At 55.8% G+C, this 21420-nt stretch overlaps 1 protein-coding gene and 1 long non-coding RNA gene across 2 annotated transcripts; one reads left to right on the plus strand and one right to left on the minus strand.

Moving 5' to 3' along the window:
* Positions 1 to 6150: 6150 nt before the first annotated feature.
* Positions 6151 to 13334, minus strand: LOC120384778 (thyrotropin-releasing hormone receptor-like). Its single transcript, XM_039503823.1, has 3 exons — positions 12837 to 13334; positions 11647 to 12070; positions 6151 to 6616 (listed from the first exon to the last, which is right to left on the minus strand). Exons 1-3 carry the CDS (start codon positions 13211 to 13213, stop codon positions 6179 to 6181), a joined length of 1239 nt encoding a protein of 412 aa, XP_039359757.1. The 5' UTR covers positions 13214 to 13334; the 3' UTR covers positions 6151 to 6178.
* On the plus strand, positions 13248 to 15955 carry LOC120384780. Its single transcript, XR_005589102.1, has 3 exons — positions 13248 to 13512; positions 15167 to 15233; positions 15611 to 15955. It is a non-coding gene; the product is annotated as an uncharacterized LOC120384780 (long non-coding RNA).
* Positions 15956 to 21420: the final 5465 nt, after the last annotated feature.

Raw genomic sequence — 21420 nt, forward strand, 5'->3', positions numbered from 1 at the left:
CCTGTGACAAGCAGGGTTTAATAAACCCGACACGTTGCTCGACTAACCAAGCAGGGAAGGTAGAGTCATAAACCGAACCACCCTGGCAACCACAATTGCTTTGCAGTTCCCCAGTAGCTAATTAGGGACCTAATGAGGGGGAGAGTGGAGGAACCTGCCAGCAGTTCCCCCAGAGAAGCTGGGGGAGGCATGGCCATGGTGCTGAGTGGCCCAGACTGAACTCTGGCACGTTCCGTGACCACCTGTGACTGGATGCTGCTTTCGCTGCTCCCCTCCACTGGCCCTGGCTGCTAGGGCAGAGCCTGCAGCTTCCCTCCACCCTGCTGCTTCGGCCTTTGCACAAGCTGTTCCAAGATTAGTTATTTCCTCCCCAAACCCCCCAGAGGGAAGGGCTCTGGCTCTCCCTTCCCTGAGCCCAATTCTCCCCTTGTGCCGGTGGGAGTCGGTGTAACTCCACTGCGGTCAGTGGTGTTACAGTGGCAAAGGCAAGAGGAGGGAGGAGAATCAGCTCCTCGTTCTCCTCTGGCGACTGGCAGATGCTGATCTCCAGGGTTCCAGCCTTGCCCTTCACTGGGCCTTACACGTGACTGGCCGTGCTGGGTCAGCCCAATGGTTCCCCAGCCCAGTATTGTGTCTCAGACAGTGCCCAGTGCCGGCCGCTTAGGGAATGAACAGAACGGGGCAATTTATCGAGTGATCCATCCCTTGTTGTCCACTCCCAGCTTCTGGTTTAGGGACATCCAGAGCATGGGGTTGCGTCCCTGATCATCTTGGCTAATAGCCATTGATGGACCTAAGTTCCTAGAGGATATCTAATTCTTTCTTGAACCCAGTTATATGTTTGGCCTTCACAACATCCCCTGGCAAGGAGTTCCACAGGTTCACTGTGCGTTGTGTGAAGAGGTACTGCCTTTTGTCTGTTTTAAATCAGCTGCCTGTTAATTTCATTAGGTGACCCCTGTTTTTTGTGTTATGAGAAGGAGTAAATAACACTTCCTATTCACTTTCTCCACACCAGTCATGATTATATAGACCTCTGTCATATCCCCCCTTAGTCATCTCTTTTGTGAGCTAACGGTCCCAGCCTTTTTCATCTCTTCTCCTATGGAAGCTATTCCAGACCCCGCATTGCTTTTGTTACCCTTCTCTGTACCTTTTTCCACTCTAATATCTGTTTTGAGATAGGGCGACTAGAATGGAACGCAGCATTCCAGGTGTGGGTGGACCAAGGATCTATAGAGTGTCATTCTGATACTTCCTGTGTTCTCTCGCCCTGGACGGGGGGGCTGCTTTGCTGCCTCATGGGTACTCAGAGGTGCTAACACATCTCAGCTTGCCAAGCGCTGCAGGGAAACTAGCTAGTAAAACATGGGCTGAAGTGGGAGCACCCAGGGTGTTTCCAAATTGCCTTTAGTGAATGATACACATGCACTCTGTCTGTCTTTCTCTCTCTCTGCTGGGTGCTGGCATCTTACAGGAGGCTGAGAAAGGGAAATCCTGGCTTGTGGGTGACTGACAGTCCCTGCTAGACAACGGGTCCTTGGTGTATGGGAAACGAGTAACTCTGAGTCCAGGTCCTAGCTGAGTGACAGATGCCCTCCGCTGGCAAGAAACACAACCCCTCTTCACCCCCTCCTTGGCTTCCTGTCCAAGGGCATGCAGGCTGAGTTGCCCTCTTCCCAATCCAGGTAGCTGCTGTGGGCAGGGCCTGCCATGCCCCTTGGGGCTGGCACGTGGAGGATCTGGCTCAGATACTTGCTCGTGGGCACACAGGATTTGCTCCCCCAGGCAGTCGCATGGAGCAAGAGTAGCCGTCAGCCCCTGCAGGGCTCTGGCACTGTCTAGCTCCAACACGCTCTGATGAGCAACTTGTTGCGTTCATAACTAGGGCAGGTGTCCTAAGGGCGGTGAGCGAGCAGGGGAAGAGAGGAGGTCACTGAGTCTATTACTGAAAAAGAGAGTGCGAGAGGAAAGAGCGACTCAGCTCGCAGCTTGTGTTCACGTGCCTCACACTTCACTCCTCTGAAGCCTGGTGATAACGTACACGCGCACTGCTGGTGTGTGACGCACGCTGCAGGAGATCCTGTGCCAGCAGCCGGGGGAGGAGCGCAGGTTCTGGGCTGGCTGGGGAGTTAGAGGGAAGTGGCAGGTTTCTGCACAGGCCCTAGATGCTTTGAATAGGCCTCTACACTGGGGCGAGGGAAAGGAGGCTGAATTTTCAGCTCTCCCCCAGGCAATGTGACTGGGGGCTTGGAATTCACATTTCCTTATATATACTGCAGTGACCTGGCAATTGCCTGCCACTCCCTCGGTTGGATGATATCAGTGCTCAGCTGTGTGCTAGACCCTGTACTGCTAACAACAGATGGAGATTCTCCTTCAGCCACTGCTGGGGTCCTTAAAAAAGAAGAGCTGGAACATAGGGCTGTCAGAGGGAGCAGAAGACACTGAGAGGATGATAGGGGGAGCAGGCAGTGATTTGCACCAGAGCCCATCCCATCCCCGCCTCCCCCCTACCTGTGCTCAGCTCCTGCTCCCAGCGGAGGGTGCCAATGTCTGGGGAGCCCTGCTCCCCAGCTCCCCACATCACCTGGCTCCAGCAACGGCTCTGCCCCAGGTTCCCAATGGCCCCCTTGTCCACTCCCGCTTGCAGCAGCATCCCTGGCTCCCAGCGCTAGCACCAGCAGCTACCACCTTGGAGGATGTGGAGCGGAAAAGGGACTGGCAGAAGCCCTGAAACACTGTTCCAGCTCCTAAAAGAAGCACTGGAAGGTGTAGGGGAGCGTTCTGGCATGACACGAGCACGCCTGTTACTAGGTGGAAGGGGGCTGCGCCTTGCAGATTTCTCTCTTTGCGGCTGTTGGGAAGTTCTGAGCAGCCCTGGGAGGAGGATAGTGCCAGAGCCGTAAAATCCAAAGTAGTTGTAGGTTTGTCACTAGCCAGCTGACACCGCTGCATGGTTGACTGCAGGGATCTGCTTTGTGATGGGAAACGGGGCCACTTTTGTGTGGGGAGGGAGTGGGCGTCTGACAGTGCAGAGGTGAATCTGAAAACACAGCCCTTTGAATAGCGAGACAAATTCAGCTGCACGAGGGACGGGGAGTTCCTGCTGTTAGGTGTCGGAGCTCCCTGGCCTCTGCTGCTGGCTGACGGGTGATGCTGGGGGCTGGACTCTGAAAGCATTGGCACCCCTGTCATGCGACAGGGAAAGTGAGGCATGAGAGAAACCGAGTCAAAGCCAAGGCTAGAATTCCTAAGGAACTGCCGGAGTGGCTCTGCCCTTTGTTCTGTCTAGTCCAGGATCCTCACTCTGATGGTGGCCTGTACCTGATGCTTCAATTCAGTGGGAGGGGCAAGATCCCTGTACTGGGTATTATGGGATAACCTGCCTGCCCCCCAAGAGCTAGTGGCTGGTTTAAGCCCTGAAGCAGGAGGGTTAGCTCCTTTCCCAAGCACTCGGTTTGTTCTAAATCTGTATTATTGCCCCTCTGGCTGTTCTTGCTGGCCAGTCCTTTTTTTAAATCCCACTAACCTCTTGGCTTCCAGGAAACCTTGTGGCAACGGGTTCCACAGGCTAATCAGGCCTTGTGTGCAAAAGTATTTCCTTCCTAGCCTCCTTAAACGTGCTACCCTTCCCTGTCATTGAACGTCCCCCAGCTCGCGGGTTGAGAAGCTCTTCCTGGCTCCAGTGAGCGGGCTCAGGCCACTAAAACTCACCTCTTCCCTTCAGTCCTTTTGGCTTCTAGCTAAGCAGGTTCAACGAGCATCTTTCATCCCTTTCCAGTGTGTGTCTAGAAGGCTAGGACTGGCCCAGATCAAAGCTTGGGCTCCTAACTCCCATGCAGTTTGCAGGGGCGGAGGGAGGCGTTGGAGTCTCAAAGCAGCTCAAATACTGCAGACGTTTTGTCCATCTCTGTAATGGGCCCAACCAGAACCCCTGATCTAATCCGCCCTGTGCTGAGGGCTGCATAGCTCCGTGTTCTAGGCCGTGAACAGATACATAACGAGAATTTCTGAATGAACGATTTATTCTCTGAGAATGTTACAAGTAATTTACAACAAGAGGCCAATTCCTTCTTGCTCTGCCCAGGTTCCTTAGCCTCCCGGAGCCACGGCTGGGGCTGAAATCCAAGATCTAGCAACCAACCTACCAGCATTTCCCCCCATCCAGCTAGTGCAGCCATGGTGTTATTTATTCAGGACACCTCCCCTGCCAGAACCCAGCTCAGGGCTACACCCCACATCAGAGGGAAAAGCAGCCAGCTGTGCAGCCCAGCACAGCCCCCACATGGAGCAATTCTCTGCGGTTCAGCGAGAAGGGAGGAAGTCCCAAAGCAGGCAGTTGTAGGCTGAGTAAACCGGGATCTGCAACTAGCCAGCGGAGACCAGGCCTCGGGTTATACTCACCCCTACAAATGGCTTCTCAGGGCGCTGAGCAAGCCGCTGAAAAACAGAAATACAAATACCCAGAAACACAAAGGCTTGAAATACAAAGGGCCACAGGGTTTTAGGTTCTGCAAATCCAGGCGTGAATTAAAACAACAGCTACCTGGGTTTATGCTGAGCTATCCAGACTCACGTGGATACAAACCGCAGCCCCTGTGTGGGGCAGTCCGGGGCTCTGTATTCATGCTGCAGGGGCTCTGGCCGTTGGAGGGCACGGCACATCCTGCTCGTAGGCCCGTGCTTTGGTCAGAAATAAACCTGGAGCGAGGCCAGGACCGGAGGATCTAGGAATTCTGCAGGGGTTTGAGATGGGGGCTGGTTCCCCATTTTGCCCCCTGTTTATAATGGGCTGAACCAGAACTTTGGATCCAAATACTCCCGATCTTTACATCCAGATCCGAAATTCCTGGCTGCAGCCCATGTCTAGTAAAACCAGATCAATAATGCAGGCAGGCAGTATGTATGTGGGGGTAAAGTCTATCTAGTCTCGCTCCCCTTTCTTCCTCACTCACGGGCCCAGGACAACTGAAACTCCGGTCCCAGCATTAGCTGCCCTCGTCTCACCCCAGTTCTCACCTTCAGATGGCCCTTTGCTAAAGAGCCATTCCAAGGAGGGAGGGTGCAGCTCTGCAAGCAGCCCTTAGCTCCCCGGGACTGTCGGTGACCCAGCTAAGGACAAACAGGCCACCAAGCCAATGCTGCCCGAGCTGGCAACCTTTGATCCTTAGCTCTCTTAGACCTTAGATCTGTGGGGCAGGAGTTTCTCATTCTGGAGGCTTTGCCATCATTTAGGAGCCAATGGAGATGATTCTCTAATGCAGTCATTGAGCTGGACAAGGCCAGCATTTGAAGGGTTAAATAGCAAGAGCCCCTCTCTCTTTTCTGTGCAATGCTCAGTGATCTCCTACGAGCCCCCCGTGGAACCTGCAGCTGCAATGCAGGGGCGCTGATATTGGCTGCGACACATTAGCTGGTGAGCAGAGCCCTGGCTGGTAGGACACTGGGCTGTTTGCTCCTTACGATGTTATCCATAGCCAGTCTCTTTTTGAATCTTAAGTTCTTCACTTTCATGACTTCATGTGGCGGTGAGTTCCACAGTCATTGTGAGAAAAGGGATTTCCTTTTATCCGTTTTGAATTTCCCACCTTTCAGTTTCATTGAGTGTCGCCTCGTTTCTGTGTTATGAGACAGGGAGAACAGAAATTCCCCATCTACCTCCTCTGGAGCACTGCTGCTGGATTGTTAACTGCCTGCTGTTTGTGGAATTGTATGGATTTTTTTTTCCCCATCCAGTATCAGGACTTCCTCCAAGGCTGGACACAGGAACCCAAGCGCCACTGATGAGCTCAGAGAAGCAGTAGCACTCCAATTTTTATAGCTCTTCTGACAGTGCCACAGCCTTCAAAGAGGTGCTAGCGAACCCTCGGGAAAACAAGAGCGTCTGTTTCGGGATCTGTGATCCCTGCCTGGGACTGGCTGCCTCACCACCGGGCTGCAGTGGTGGGAACCGAGCCATGCCAGAGCATCTAGGCACAAAGTGGGTCTGGTTTGATCACCTCCGTGCTGGCCCTCTCAGTCTCTGTGCGCCCTGGAGTTTCCCTCACCCACGTGTGCTCTGTGAGTGCCAGCGCTGGACATCGATGCAGATCGGATCTGGATTTTGAGCCCAGCCTCCCCAGTGCACGGGGCACATCTATATATGGAGACGGGGAGCCATGGAGATGGGGGGGGTCTACACCACACTGCAGTACAGCTCGTCCCCGTTGTCGCCCTTGCTCCATGGTGGTGGCTGCTGCTGCTGCTGCTTGGGAAGAGCCGTGTTGCTCGCCGCTGGGGGCTGTTTGCCTTCCTTGTGGTCCAGGGGCTGGGGGGTGGGCGGCAGGGGCTCCCTCGCCAGGCTGTAGCTGGCCGTGGCCATGTACAGGCTGTGGGGCGTCGGCTCCCCCCCGCACTTGCACAGCCGCTTGAAGGCGGCCCGGAACTTCTGGGACATGAGGTTGTAGACGACGGGGTTGATGGCGCTGTTGGCGTAGACGCAGAGCCGGCAGAAGAGGATGAACCATGGGTTCAGGAAGGGGTTGTCCATGAAGGAGTTCACCAGCACCAGCGTCCGGTAGGGCATCCAGAGCAGGGCGAAAAGGATCACCACCACCGCCAGCATCTTGGTGACCTGCAGAGGGGACATGGTGGGGAGGCCTAGCTGAGTCACTGGTGCCCTAGAGTGTCGCCATGGGGACAATTCACCTCCCATGGAAACCAACTCCCAGACCCCAATCTCACCACTCACCGCAATTGAAGCACTGTCTGGGCAGGTCCCCATAGTCACAATCACCAGGGTCAGGCCTGGAGCCACGTCACACCCGCTCCCACCTGGCCCATGGCTATCAGGCCAGCAGGGCTTGCTGGCTCAAAGCTGGGAGGGCAGGGAAGGGGTGGGATTCAACGTCCTCCCTTGGCTTCGTGTTGCCTGGGGATCTGCCGGAGCAGGGCCACGGGCTTTGCACTGACTGCTCGGCACCTGGCTTGCTGTCTGCAGCCGGTGCTCCTGCTTTCACAGAGCTGCGAGGTGGGAACCCAGCCAGGCATCCCCGGGCATCCCTGAATGTCCCCGTGCCAAAGCACAGGGGCCCTGCCTGAATCCGGCAGGCCGAGCAAGCTGCCTCCTCTGGTCTCCCACAGGTTCGCAGCAGGGAGGAATTATGCAGGGCTGGAAACTGACAGCCCCCCGAGCATCCCTGGGAGCTCTCTGGAGGCAGCCCCCAGACAGTGACCAGAGGGCTGGGCTATAATCAGGGCTTGGCTAGGTGGGCGGGGGGGTGTCTCACCTACAGTGGAGAAGCAGACCTGCCAGCTGCACCAGCACCACTGCTAGGACAGAGCAGCACTGCCTCCAGGATAGGCAGCTCCGGGACCGACCGGACTGGACAGGAGCACTGGGGCAGGGGGGTGGATTGGCTGAAGTGTCTCTTGACGCTTTGAGCTGCTGAAATCAGCCCGACACAGGGAGGGACAAGCGAAGGCTGGTTTTCGGTGGCTCGCTCCCAGACAGCCGCAGGTTCTACTCCCAGGGTAGCTCTGCAGGCGTTGGGGCAGGGGAGGGCAAACTACGGCCCGCGGGATTGCCAGCCCCGTGGAGCAGCAGGGCTACGGCAGGCTCCCTGCCTGCCCTGGCCCCCACGCCGCTCCCTGAAGCAGCCAGCACCACATCCCTGAGGCTCCTGGGGAGGGGGGCAGAGAGCTCCACCTGCTGCCCTTGCCTGCAGGCACCGCCCCCTGCAGCTCCCATTGGCCGGGAACGGGAACCATGGCCAATGGGAGCTTCGGGAGGTGGTACCCACAGGTGAGGGCAGTGCGAGGTGTAGCCACCTGCCCCACCCCACCCCACCCCCAGGAGTCACTGCTGGACATGCTGGCCACTTCCGGGGGCGGCGCAGGGACATGGCAGGTAGGGAGCCTGCCTTAGCCCCACTGCACACCACTGCCACCCCAGAGCTGCTTGAGGTAAGTGGCACCGGGCCAGAGCCAACACCCCAAACCCCTCCTGCACCCTGCCTTGAGCCCCCTGCCTGCCACACCCCTCCTGCACCCCAATCCCCTGCCCTGAGACCCCTCCTGCACACTTCACCCTCGCACTGCATCCTGCACCCCAATCCCCTGCCCTGAGACCCCTCCTGCACACTTCACCCTCGCACTGCATCCTGCATCCCAACCCCCTGCCCTGAGACCCCTCCTGCACACTTCACCCTCGCACTGCATCCTGCACCCCAATCCCCTGCCCTGAGACCCCTCCTGCACACTTCACCCTCGCACTGCATCCTGCACCCCAACGCCCCTGAGACCCCTCCTGCACACTTCACCCTCGCACTGCATCCTGCACCCCAATCCCCTGCCCTGAGACCCCTCCTGCACACTTCACCCTCGCACTGCATCCTGCATCCCAACCCCCTGCTCCAGCCCTACATTCATGGCCCTGCATACAATTTCCCCACCCAGATGTGGCCCTTGGGCCAAATAGTTTGCCCACCCCTGCATTAGGGGCTGGACGGAGCAGAGTTGTGGTCTGGGGGTCAGTGATCCCCTGAAAATCCATCTTTCCCTGAGCATGTGCTGGGCAAAACCCAGCTGAGAGCCTGGCAGCCCCCGCGCTGACTGCCCGGCGCAGCCAGGACCAGGCCAAACCAGCGAGTGCCAGTAGCACACAGGAGCCAACGCCAGTCTCAGGGCCCCTGCTTCTCACAGCCCCTTGTTTCCTCGGCTTCTCTTCTCCACTTTGAGCGCCTGGGAAACGGAGTGTTCGGGGAGGTGAAAGGTTAATAGCCAGGGCTGGTGTGTGGGCAGGATCTGGTCCAGGGTCCTCACCCTCACCCCTGCTTTGCCAGACTGAGCTGCAGCATGCTTTATTATTCCAGTGCCTGAAACCCACCCTACCCTGCATTCCCACTACCCCTAAACGCCTGCCTGTGCTCCTCAATCCTACCCTGCAGCCCCCTGCTAGCCCAGCCCTGGGATCCACCCCCCACAGCTTTGCCAATGCCCCTCAGTCCTGACCCACAGCCCCCTGCTAGCCCAGCCCTGGGATCCACCCCCCACAGCTTTGCCAATGCCTCTCAGTCCTGACCCACAGCCCCCTGCTAGCCCAGCCCTGGGATCCACCCTCCACAGCTTTGCCAATGCCCCTCAGTCCTGACCCACAGCCCCCTGCTAGCCCAGCCCTGGGATCCACCCCCCACAGCTTTGCCAATGCCCCTCAGTCCTGACCCACAGCCCCCTGCTAGCCCAGCCCTGGGATCCACCCTCAACACCAAAGCCAATGCCCCTCAGGCCTGACCCACAGCCCCCTGCTAGCCCACCCCTGGGATCCACCCCACAGCCCCTCAGTCCTGACCCACAGCCCCCTGCTAGCCCAGCCCTGGGATCCACCCTCCACAGCTTTGCCAATGCCCCTCAGTCCTGACCCACAGCCCCCTGCTAGCCCAGCCCTGGGATCCACCCCCCACAGCTTTGCCAATGCCCCTCAGTCCTGACCCACAGCCCCCTGCTAGCCCAGCCCTGGGCTCCTCCATCTCTCCCACACATGTTTTGCTAGTGCACTTGTGTCCTGATTTGTAAAAATCCTCCAATCATCCACTTCCCTAGAACAAGTCTATGAGGTGCCGGTTTATTTCAGCCCTTTTTTGCAACATCCCCCAAGGCCCTAATGTTATTCATGGGCTCCAGAAAGACAATCCCGTCTCTGAGTGAATGAGTGAATCCCTGTGGCACACCGGCCTGGATTCGCTCACTATTCATTGCGTCGGGCTCGAATAATTTCCTGTCAGCCGCAGTTAGGTTATCAGAGACGCGCGTCTCCCATTAGCAGTTTTGACAGCTTATTTATACTGAGTGGAGCCACAGGAGGGAGCGAGAGCAGAGCAGAGCCCACATGTGGGGTTCAAAACAGAACTGGATAAGTTCATGGAGGATAGAGCCATCAATGGCTATTAGCCAGGATGGGCAGGGACACCCCGCCATATTCTGCATCTCCCCAGCCTCTGGCTGTCAGAAGCTGGGACTGGATGACAGAGGATGGATCACACGATTGTTGCCCTGTTCTGATCATTCCCTCTGAAGCACCTGGCATTGGCCCCTGTTGGAAGACAGGATACTGGGCTAGATGGACCATTGCTCTGAGCCAGTCTCCCCATTCCTATGGGGAACATGTGTCTTCTACTGCGGTGGTGACAGCCCCTCCCCTAGTCCTGCCCACCTGGGTTACAAATTGGGTAGCTGGGCATTATTAACGGGAGCAGAAACTCAAGCTGGCCCTTGCATGCTGACTGTCCCCTGCTCATCTCTCTCTCTCTCTCTCTCTCTCTCTCTCGCTCATCTCCCTCCTAAGTTTAAATGCAGAAAAGAAGCATTTGTGCAGTTGCCTCGTTGGGCCCTTTGGCTTGGCTGCCGTGGGCTGCCTGGGAACTGGCCATGCTGTCCCTGGAGGTGGTGGTGTTTGACCCAGGATTTCCTGGGAAGCTGTCCAAAGTCAGATTTACAGCCCCCTCCAGGCCACAGCAGCAGCACCAGGCCCAGAGGTAAGTTTCTTGCCAGTCTGCTGGCTCCAAGCAGAGTGCAGGGAGGGTGTGTGTGTGTGTGTGTGTGTGTGTACCAGTGTAAATCAAGTCATGTCATTAACCACTAGAACAGACTGTGGGGCGAGCCCCCCCTAGGGGGCGGAGGAATGTTCGGGGGGGCCCAGGCCAGCCCCCATGGGTGAGAAGGGAGGGAGTGCCACCCTGCTCTGCTCCTAGCCCCAACCCCAGCTGCTGGCCCAACTGCCAGCCCATGTCTGGGGCTCTGCTCCCAGCCCCAGCTCTGGCCCCTCTGAGCAGGACGTAAAAAGTTTGAGGCCCACTGCACTAGGACCCAGCTGTTCCTCAGAGCAGGGGATGCCACGGTTCCACTCCAGCCTCCTTTATCCCAGCACTTGCCATCTTCCCCTTTGGTCCCCCGACACTCCGACACTTGGCCACCTGTCTGTAATGTCCCTCTGGCTTAATACCCACGCCTGTCTGCCTCCCGGTCCCTGGGCATGGCGGGTGGGGAAGGCTGAGCCATGGTGGCCTTAGGAGGATGCTGTCAGACAAAGTTACCTGCCCCCACCCCGTCCAGCCCCTCTGAGCCCATCACTGTCACCAGTGTAAAGTGAGATGTGCACCCCCCCCATCCCCAAGGCTCAGCATGCTGGGGGGGGCGTGCACATTGCCAGGGGAGTTAGACATTCCCCCCATGCAGGGCCCAGTATAAGGCTAATGCCTGTGGCTTAAGTAGGGCAGAGTCTGGCACCGGACTGGGAGGCCTTGTGCTGGGCTCCTCCAGAGGGCTGCTCTTCCCCCGAGAGTCCAGCCAGACCGGTTCCGCCCCCCTCTACCTCCACATGGCTGCTGTGCTCAACTAGACCCTCGGGGTGGCTAGGCATGTCCGTCAGCATGGAGGGCGCCTCCCAGCCATCTCAGCCTGGCAGCACCGGGCAGCATCTTCCTTCTTTAAATAAAGGCGCTCAGGTCACCTTTCCAGGGGGCCCCACCCCACAGTTTGCTAGCGCAGCGATTTTGCATGCACACCGTCTGGTTTTCCCCAGGCAGCATTTACCAGGTGGGTCAGGAGGCCCTGCTGTGAACCTGGCTACGCACGCCGGGCACAGAGCCACCGGGGAGATCTCCATACCTGCTTCCGGGAGGACAGAGCCCCTCTGGTCCTGGAGCGGCTGCTGGGCTTGCTCCCCCGTGTGTCCACTCCGTTCTTCTCCTTCCCGCTCCTCTCTCTCCAGGGCTCAGCGGTGGCGCCAGCTTGCTCAGGGATGGGGCTGGCGAAGAGGATTTTCCCGATCAGCCCGTAGAGCATGGTGGCCACAAACAAGGGGGTGACAAAGAAGAGGGCAAAGTCGAGCAGGTAGATGGGCAGGTAGAGATTGCGGGACACCTTGTAGCCACACTCCAGGTGCTGGCTCTTGTTGACGTTGATGTCGACCAGGAAGAACCAGAGCATGCAGTAGATGGAGGTGCAGCTCCAAACGACGGCGATGATGCGCTTGGCCCGGGATACCGTGCACATGGTGTGGGCGCGCATTGGGTGGCAAATGGCGATGTACCTGGGGACAGGAAGGATAGAGCCATGACACTGGCCAGGAACAAAGAGCTAGGCAGGCAGGGTGGGGCAGAGACGACTCATGTTATTATACAGCTGTATCACCACCTCTGTTCAGATTTATCACAGAGATCCGCACACTAGGCGCCTCAGTGATATTATAAGGAATCTTCCAGCCAGGAATAGATCAGTGTGATGAACCTGCTGAGGATTAAACTGCTGCTGCTATTCTGGATCCTGCTTGGGAGGCTACAGGGCAGCCATGTGGGGAAGGTCTGAGGTAGTTGAGAGGATGGTTGGAGACCTGAAGAGTCAGTGATGGAGGCAGCTGTTTCTGGTGGCAGCTCAGGGTGACTGAGCTGAGAATTCCGGAGCTGCATATGTGTAGCTGGGGCTTTCTCAGATTCAGAGTCAGAGGGCACCGTTCAGTGGCTAGTGACTGATTCCCCTTTGACCCGGGCTGGGAACGACTAGAGTTGCTGCCACTCACTGGTGGGTGAGCAGCCTCTGAGAGGCCGTGGTGAGCTGGTCTAGTTAACATTAGTGCTAACTGACTCCCTTCCAGGGTGTCTCACCAGAGAGGCCAAGAACTGAATAGCCACCAGAGACAGACCTACTGTCACATCCCTAGAGGGGGTCTGTCTGCATGAGGGTGAGGGGCAGGGAGTGTCTATGGGGAGGCTTGCCCTGCCCTGTGGGCAGAGGGCTCTGGCCCCCAGGGCTGCCAATCCAGCACCAAGAGCAAAGGGGCAGGCCGCGTCCTCTCCCACCTCTCCACGGTGAAGGCCGTGATGGAGCAGGAGGAGACGTTGATGCCCAGATACTGGAAGTAGGTTATCCCGAGGCAGCCGGCGTGCCCATAGATCCACGTCCCCGCCAGGCTGTCCGAGATGTTGGGCAAGCCAGCAGCCACCAGGACCATCAGGTCGGCCACTGCCAGGCTAACCAGGTAGCAGTTGGTGGGCGTCTTCATCTCCCGGGTGGTGAGGACCACCAGCACCACCATGATGTTGCCCACGATCCCCACCCCGCAGATCACCAGCACCAGGAAGACCGAGATGGCTTTGTATTCGATCACGTCGAAGACGGCGTCGCTGCTGGCCAGAGAGATGTTTGTGGGGCTGTCGAACTTGCTGCTGTTCTCCATGGCTGCGGGCCCGTAGAAGGCGGGAGCCAGTACCGCTGCCTTCCTATGTGCTTCCAGATGGCGCAGCTCTATAGAGAACTGGAAGGGGCAGGTCGGTGTCACCAGATACCAAGACACGGTCTTTGGCCTTTGGCCCCAGCTGGATGCTCGGAGGCTTCGTCAGACCAAACCGGCTCAACTTTGTTTGCTGCAGGAAAAGCACAAAGGAGCAAAGTGAAGGATTATCTGCCTCATCCCCTGCAAACCACTTCTCCAATTCCCCCACTCCTCCGAGGACTCAGCCCGGCAAACCCCAAAGAGTGAGTGATTTCTCATTGGCTCTGCAAGCATTGACCCAGCCCCAGGAGGGCAACACACTGTCTGCTGCCTGTCGTTCTTTATCCAGCATAGCCCTGTCCCATGAAGCGGGATGAGATCTGAAGCACCAGGTGTGGGCAACCCAGCGAAAACTGGGGGGGGATGAGGGACTCTCGATCTGTATCCGGTGTTTGTGTCATAGTAGGAAGGGGACTGAAGGGGGGGGTGTAGTGGGGGAACAGCCCAGGAGAGGGCTGTAGCTGGGGCAAGAAGCCTGGGCTGATTGGGAGAAAGCAGGCCCAGTTGTGGCCAGGTCCCAATCAGGCCCAGCTGGCCCCTATAAGAGGCAGTGAGCCAGGAGCCTAGACAGTCTCCCTCTGTCTGTGGAGGGAGAAGGGCCTGGCTGCAGGGAGCTAGACAAGGTACCTCGAGTGGAGCAGGGCTGGGGGAAGGCAGAGGAGCTGGGGAGCTCCTGCCTGGAAAGCCCCAGGCTGCGGCCTAGCATTAGGCCAAGAGGTACTGGGGGTTGCAGGGGGCAACCCAGGGGTAGGCAAAGGCAGCAGGTCCAAACCCTTTTGCCGATGATGAGTGGCTTATACTGCAGTCTGCCTCAGGGAACGGGGGCTAGATGGAGACTGGGTAGTAGCCAATACTGAGGCAAAGTGGGGATAGTGGGGTGGGGGTTCCCCTGGGAGCGGGAGACCCAGTTAACAGAGGCACCGGGGTCCAGGGAGGGACTTGGGGCCAGAGGACAGGTGGATCACTGGCCTGCAGAGGGCGCTCTGGATGTCTGAAAAAGTCAATAGAAGTTTGCTCATTGAAGTTTTGCACCAGCGTGGCTGCAGAGTATAACCGAGGGCTTTGCTGGCCCCCTCTTCCTGACTGTATTTCTGTGGAGTGTGGTTTTTTTATTCCTTTTTTGTATTTTGCTAAATGTACCATGGACTAGGGTAGCTGAACCATTAGCTTAAACTGGGCTCAGTGCGCCTGTTCTAGGCCATGTGCTCCCAGTTGGGCCAATTAAGAGGGCGGGACAGCACCAGTGGGCTGTAAAAGGTCCGACGGGAGTCATACGGGACTGAAAGAGCAGGAGATGAGAGAGGTGCTTCCTGGGAGAAGGCTGAAGGCAAGGAGAGTGTCGAGGGGGTTGCTGGCTGTCACCCCAAATCAGACAGCCAGGCTGAACAGACGAGTGGGGTTGCATCCTGGAAGGTAGGGCTGGGTTGGCTGTCCTGGCTGAAGTGATGGCAGAATACTGTGGGGGGTGGTGAGAACAAAGCTGGGTTTTAAGGACTATGTACACTGGGATGATCGGGACTCTGTTGTGGGCCTCCTGTTATAATATCTTTGCACTGATTTTTTTAATAAACTGTATTGATGGACTAGAGAGGCTAAGCTTCCATGGAGTTACTACGGGCCCAAGAGGGAAACTGAGGCAGGGCAGCCATACAGGGGCACTCAGGAGGAGGCCATGTGTTTACATGCCAAATAAGTTGTTAGTTCAAAATATTTACTGCTAAAGAATTTGATACACTATTTTAAGAACATTTTGTTTGTATCTACTGCCTCAAACACTAAAATTATAATTTTCTCTAATATTTCATTCCTGCTTTTATTTGACTTATTAAATCCAAGTTTAATTCATCTACATTCCAGACCTTAACCTCTGAAAGAGTTACAGGATCCCAGAACAACAAAGAGCACAATTAGTGTGGAGAAAAGTGTAAGCAACTTTTTTTATATAAAGTAGTTTAAACTGGACCTGCATTTTGTCTCATATGTGGGTGCAGTAACCAATTTTAGGCTGTTAGTGTTTTTTGTTTTTGTTTTTTTAGGTTCTGTGTTTTGAATAAAGTAAATGCTGGGGAGGGGGAGGGAACCAAGTATGAATATTTGGGTGACACACATAAAACTAGTTTCAATGTGTGTTTATGGTGGTTGAGCCCTAAAATTGTATACACATTGGCTTGAATGTATGTTTAATTTGTTTTGGAGAGCAGGGCAGAGTAGGGCTGGGGTGACTAGTGCTGTGCCTGTGGGTTATATGATTTGCTAACTTTTATTTCTTGATCTGTCCTTCAAAAACTGAACAAAACTCAGAAGGCCTCTATTACAACTTAAGCCAATAGAAGCTAATCTCAGATGAACATAAAGGCTCTGCAGAAATATAATTTGAGTAAATGGAATAAGGGAAATTTGGTATAAAAGTTAGACATGTCTTTCGGCTAGAGTCACTCCGCCAGTTTTGAAAGACAAATGTGAAAGGAATGATGTAGGAAGAGGACACTTTATTCCTGGTCCATAAATCAACAGATATAAATTTAACTACAAAATTTATGTAAGTTTTGCAAAAAGTCGATACATCTACATGCTCCTTTTGGAGACTGAATCATGTTTCTTCAGATAACCACTAAAACACAGAACAGAAAGTAGGGGGGCTGAGGAGGAGGGTGGCATATGCCAACCTTCTTATCCCTGTCCTTTAAACCTTAGAAAGCCTTGGCTTGTGTTTTTAATTTTTGTAAAGCTCCTCTGTAAATGAGAGGGGATTTTATACTATCCCCTGGAATCTACAACTTTCTTCAAGCGTTGCAGATGGTAAACATGTGAACTATATTTCCAGGTTTTTGTTCAGCTAGGGTTGCTTTTGCATGGTGGGCTATTCATTTAAGCAAAGCTCTGCTAAAATTAACAGGCCTCCTTCGAGCTAAAGCCAATCATGCTAATTTACGATAAATACGAAGAAATACATTACCTTGAGTAAATGGAATAAGGGAAGTAATAAGTTAGGCATGTATTCATCTAGGGTCTCTCTGCCAGTTTTCAAGGACAAATCTTATGTAGAAAGAGGCAATCTTTATTTCTGGTCCAGAAATAAAAACAAATCTGGCTAATTGCTAAATTTACATAACTTTTTTGTTAAAAGTTCAGTAAAGGAATCTACATGCATGCCCCTTGTGACTGGCATTTTAGCTCTAATTTACATTTTAAAATATGCAGTAGTGACTATTTCTATAGGCTGTAGATTTAGAAAAAACCTGCAGAGTGACTCAGGAAAATGTGATGCAATTTAATATTCTTATGATGTGTGATTCTGCAAGACAGCCTGGGGTAAAAGAATGCCTTCTGATTGGCTGAGCCAATGAGGTGTGCTTTGTCCCAAGCTCCCAGAACAAGGTTTCCAGTTTCTGCCATTTGGCAAGTAACAGTCTATGGGATGAGACGCTTATCTCATCTTCCTGCCTTTTTTCCTTGGTAATGTCTGAAACTTAAGGTGGTGGTGGAACAACTGTACTCTGTGTAGTATAACTAACTTTATGGCTGTATTTTCCTCTGTGTCACTAATACTGTGACCTTTTGCAATTGTTTGATCAACTTTATTTAGAATTGTACTAGCTGTGATACCATGCATCTTGAGAATTTTTTTGTGTATTAATACTTCTCCTTTATTCCTGTCATTAATACTTTGTACAGTTATTTAATTACTTTAGTTAGAAATATACTAACTGCATTAAAAAAAATCTCTAAAAACTGAGGAAAATGCATGCTAACATATATATGGCCTAACACATTTTATTCTGCTGTTACTAAGATTTTGTATATATTATTTAATGACTTTATTTAGAAATGCACTAATGGCATAAAACACATTTTCCTATAAAAATGCATAATTCTACATATGTATTAACTTGTTTCCTTTATTCCTCTCTCATGAAGACTTTGTCCAGTTATTTAATGGCTATTTAGAAATGTACTAAATGCATAAAATGTAAATGAGAAATGCATGTTCTGTATAAAGACTTTATTCTGTCATCCCTAAAAAATTAAAATTATTATATAACTTTATTTAGAATTGTGCTGTTAACATGCATTCTTAGAAAAAATTTTAACACCACTATAGTCTTCTGTCCCTGAGACTTTTCGTACCCCTGCTTACTAGACTTTATTTAGAATTGCACTTAATGTGGAACATACGTTTTCTTCAAATGAGGAAAAGGCATGGAAAACTCTATTAACTTACTTAATTCTAATGCTCCCAATAAGGTTAGATTAAATGGGAATTTTAAAGCATGCGTGCGCTCGCTCTCCCCCCACACACCCCTAAAATGGCTGACAGCACCAAAAATGCATGTGTCCAAAAATTACAGCTAGGGACGGCAAAAGGGGGCATGGAAAGCTGTCAGTGTATGTGATGAGAAAAGATATAGGGTTAAAACTACTGTGCTGACTATTCTCTGCTGCTCCCTTGTCCTCCTCCCTGTGCTCACAGAGCAATAGGAGCTGGAGACAGAGGTGCCAGGGGGCTGCTGCACCCCAAGGCTTGAAGTGGTTTCCAGAGGTTACAGTTTGGTTCAATGGCTCTCAGCCCCCGCACTGGGCACATCGTTCCCATGCCACCTGCTGCATGGTCCCTGGTGTGGGAGCTTTCTGGGGCAGGGCCGGCCTTTGTCATGTGTCTGTGCAGTCCCTGGCCCAGTGCGGCCCTGGCTGCAATCGCATTGGCCACAGTAATTCCTAGACAGAGCCCTGTGCTGGGCAGGAGCGAAGAGGGAGAGATGGTGCCAGTGCGGTTAGGGGTTGCAGGGAGGTTGTAATGACCGTGTCCCCAGCACAGGGAATTCACCTGTCAAAGAACCCCAGCCCTGCGCCCCTCCTGGAAATGCCCAGTGAGCGCCCCCAGCTGGGGCTTAACGTGTAACAAAAGAGATGCTGCACCACAAGCAATTTTTTTACATTCATAACTGATACAGCAAGCCTGGAGGTGCCCGGGGGCCGGGCTCTGAACGGCCAAGCCTGGAGGTGCCCGGGGCCCGGGCTCTGAACGGCCAGGCCTGGAGGTGCCCGGGGCCCGGGCTCTGAACGGCCAGGCCTGGAGGTGCCCGGGGCCCGGGCTCTGAACGGCCAGGCCTGGAGGTGCCCAGGGGCCGGGCTCTGAACGGCCAAGCCTGGAGGTGCCCAGGGGCCGGGCTCTGAACGGCCAAGCCTGGAGGTGCCCGGGGGCCGGGCTCTGAACGGCCAAGCCTGGAGGTGCCCGGGGCTCAGCCTTGGCACAAATTAGGCCGTGCCCCAACCCCCCATTGGCTCTGCCCTGGAGGGCTCCATTAGGATTCGAGCCACGCGCAGCATCAGCACCACTGCTGGCTCGGTGTGGTCGCCTCCATCCAGCCCATGTGCATCACCATAGTAACACTCCCCCCTGTCAGTCTCAGAGAGTGGAGCAAATTGCAAAATCGCTCTCCAGCCCTGGAGGCCCGGCCCCTCCTGCTGCCAGCGCGCAGCCCCCCTCCCTGCGGGACCCAGGTGTCCTGTTCCTTGCCCGGTACATTCAGCGGCTTCCCCGGCTCTGGTACTGCCCGGTGGGTGCAGTGCAAAGGGCGGGGGCCTGGGTAGCTCCGGGCACGGGGCTCGCTCACTCTCTGGTTCACCCCTCTCTGGCGGGGCCAGGCTGGAGTTCACCGAGGGCCTGATCCGGCCGCGTGCTGAGCACCAGCGGCCGCCCCCGAAGCCGAGGGGAGTTGGGAGCTTGTAGCAGGATCGAGCTCATGCGTTAAGGGGTCTGAGCGGGTGCCAGTGGCTGGCTTGGGGGGGACACTCCCCAGCTCATGGTCAGTCATGTCCATTGGTCACTGAGCCCCCGTCAACCCCAGAAGTTAGAGCTGGGTTAGTGCACCAAGCCCGATGCAGAATCCTCCCGCAGAGCGCATCTCCTGGGGCTCCAGCCACGCCATGATGCTCCCGGGGGCATGTCACAGCACCCACTCCCTGCCCGGGCAAGCTACACCCGCAGCCCAGCGTCTGAGCTGGGGCAAACAGACGGGTGGGAATGATGTAAAGGATCCGAGGCCGGAAAAGAGGTGGTTAGTTCCTGGGTTTCACTGGGCAGCGGTGGTGGTTGTGTGTCGGGGGAGTTTGGTGATCTGGGTGCACGCTCTGGTGATCTGGTGGCACGCTCTGGTGATCTGGGTGCACGCTCTGGTGATCGAGCGGCACGCTCTGGTGATCTGGAGGCACGCGAACCAAACCGGTAATCCGTGTTCACACCGGTGTGGCTGAGCGCACTCTGCAGAACCAGCCCGCTGGCTGCTCCCCGTGGTCTCTCCCGCCAGCGCTCCGGTGATTCCCCGCCTACGCCGGCAGGCTGGCGCGGTGAGCTCCGCACAGGGGCCGGCGCTCGCAGAGCAGAGCCCGGAGAGCCCCGCTGCACCCTGTCTGCTCCAGGGACCGGGCGGCCGGGGGCGACCTGCTGAGCGGGGCTGGCTGGGCAAACGCGGGCAAGGCGGCGGCCTGGGAATGGGACCGCGGCGCGTCAATTGCTCCGAAATTTCGCTTTGGATCCAACCCAAACCCCCGCGCGCCCGCGCTGTTCCCATGTCCCGCCCGGGCCTGGCCAGCCCCGGAGTCCGCTCTGGTTTCCGCGATGATTGTGAACCGATTTTCGTGCCGACTTGTGGTTATTTCCTAGGATTGTCTGGCGCGCTAAAGGGGGGGGTGTTAATCCCCCCCTCCCCGGGGAACTGCAGAAGGCTCCGGTTGTTCTGGTCGGAACCGAAATGAACCCGAATCTCGAACTCCTGCCGACTGCGGAATCTGCCTCCCCCGCCCGGCTCTTCGCGGGAGCGAAGTTCTGGGTTCCGCCCCGTCGGGCCGCCCGGGAGGGAGCCCGGCGGGGTCTCGCTGAAAACACACCCTGCCTGGGTGTCCGAACGGCTGCAGTCCCCCGAAGGGAATGACCCGGCGAGCCAAGCCGCCCCGCCTTGTGACCGCTGCGCCAGGCGGAGGGGGGCCAAGGACCGGTCTGGTCCTGCCAGACGCCAGGCTGCAGCCCCCGGACAAGACACCGCCCCGGGGGATCCGGCGGACTCGACGGACACTCGGCCAGCTGGCAGCGCCAGGTCACTTTCACGCGGCTTCCCCACCTAGCAGCTGCCCTGGTCCCGCTCTGCTGCACGAGGAGCCCTGCGGGGAATGACTTTGGTTCTTCCCCTCACGTCGGATGCTAGACCCGCGTTGGCACTGCTGGCTCGCCTGGCTCTGTCCATCAGCCACGCCCAGCCCCTGGCCATCCCTCCCCCCCTTTCCAGCCGCTCCAAAGCACCAAAGAAACTTCCCTGCAGAACTTACCTTCAAATGCATCTGCTTCCTCCTAGGGTCTCAGCTGGAGGAGAGCGCTCCCGCCACCCCAAGGCTGGCGCACCGGCCAGGGACCCAATCTCACCTCTGTGGGGTGGTTCCTCTTGGTCCCTTCCCCGCCAGCCAGCAGCCCATCTCCCTCCCTCTCCCACTTCTGCCTGGCTGGGGCCGCTTGCTCACCGATATAAGAGGGCTCCTCATCAGCTGATCCAGCTCCTCACTCTCCGGCTAACCTATGAGAGGAGAGACGAGTCCCCGCTGCCTCGCTGACAGCAAGAAAAAACCAGGAGTGGCTAGTGTGACAGAAGCCCATGAGGGCAACCCGCAGGTGCCCCCGGATGCTGGCCTTCCTGCGCCGTATTGAGGGCTTCATTCCCCATGCTTACAGGTGTGTGCAGGTGAACAGGCCTGGCCCTCTGGGATCAGACCCCCACAGGCCAGGGCCTGTCAAAGAGGGATGCAAGAATCACCCCAGACATCCCTCCCTGGTCACTAGCTCTGCGGGGTTTGAGAGGAGTCTCTGTACCTCACTGGAAGGCCTGCGGAGCTGGAGCCATGTGTAGAGTGGGGGGGGGGGGGCGGCTGCGAGCCATTGAACCAAACCGTAACCCCTGGATATGATGGAAATCACTTCAAGCCGGGGCGGGGTGCTGCAGCTCCCCCAACACGCCTGGCTCCAGCCCCTATGTTTATGGCACTGGCCAGAATCAGCCCCTAACCTGGGTGCGCTGAGTGATGCTAATGAAGAGTTCCCTGGTTCCGCTGTCCACAGGATTTGG

Source organism: Mauremys reevesii, linkage group 16 (genome assembly GCF_016161935.1).
Source record: "Mauremys reevesii isolate NIE-2019 linkage group 16, ASM1616193v1, whole genome shotgun sequence".
Taxonomy (NCBI): domain Eukaryota; kingdom Metazoa; phylum Chordata; order Testudines; family Geoemydidae; genus Mauremys; species Mauremys reevesii.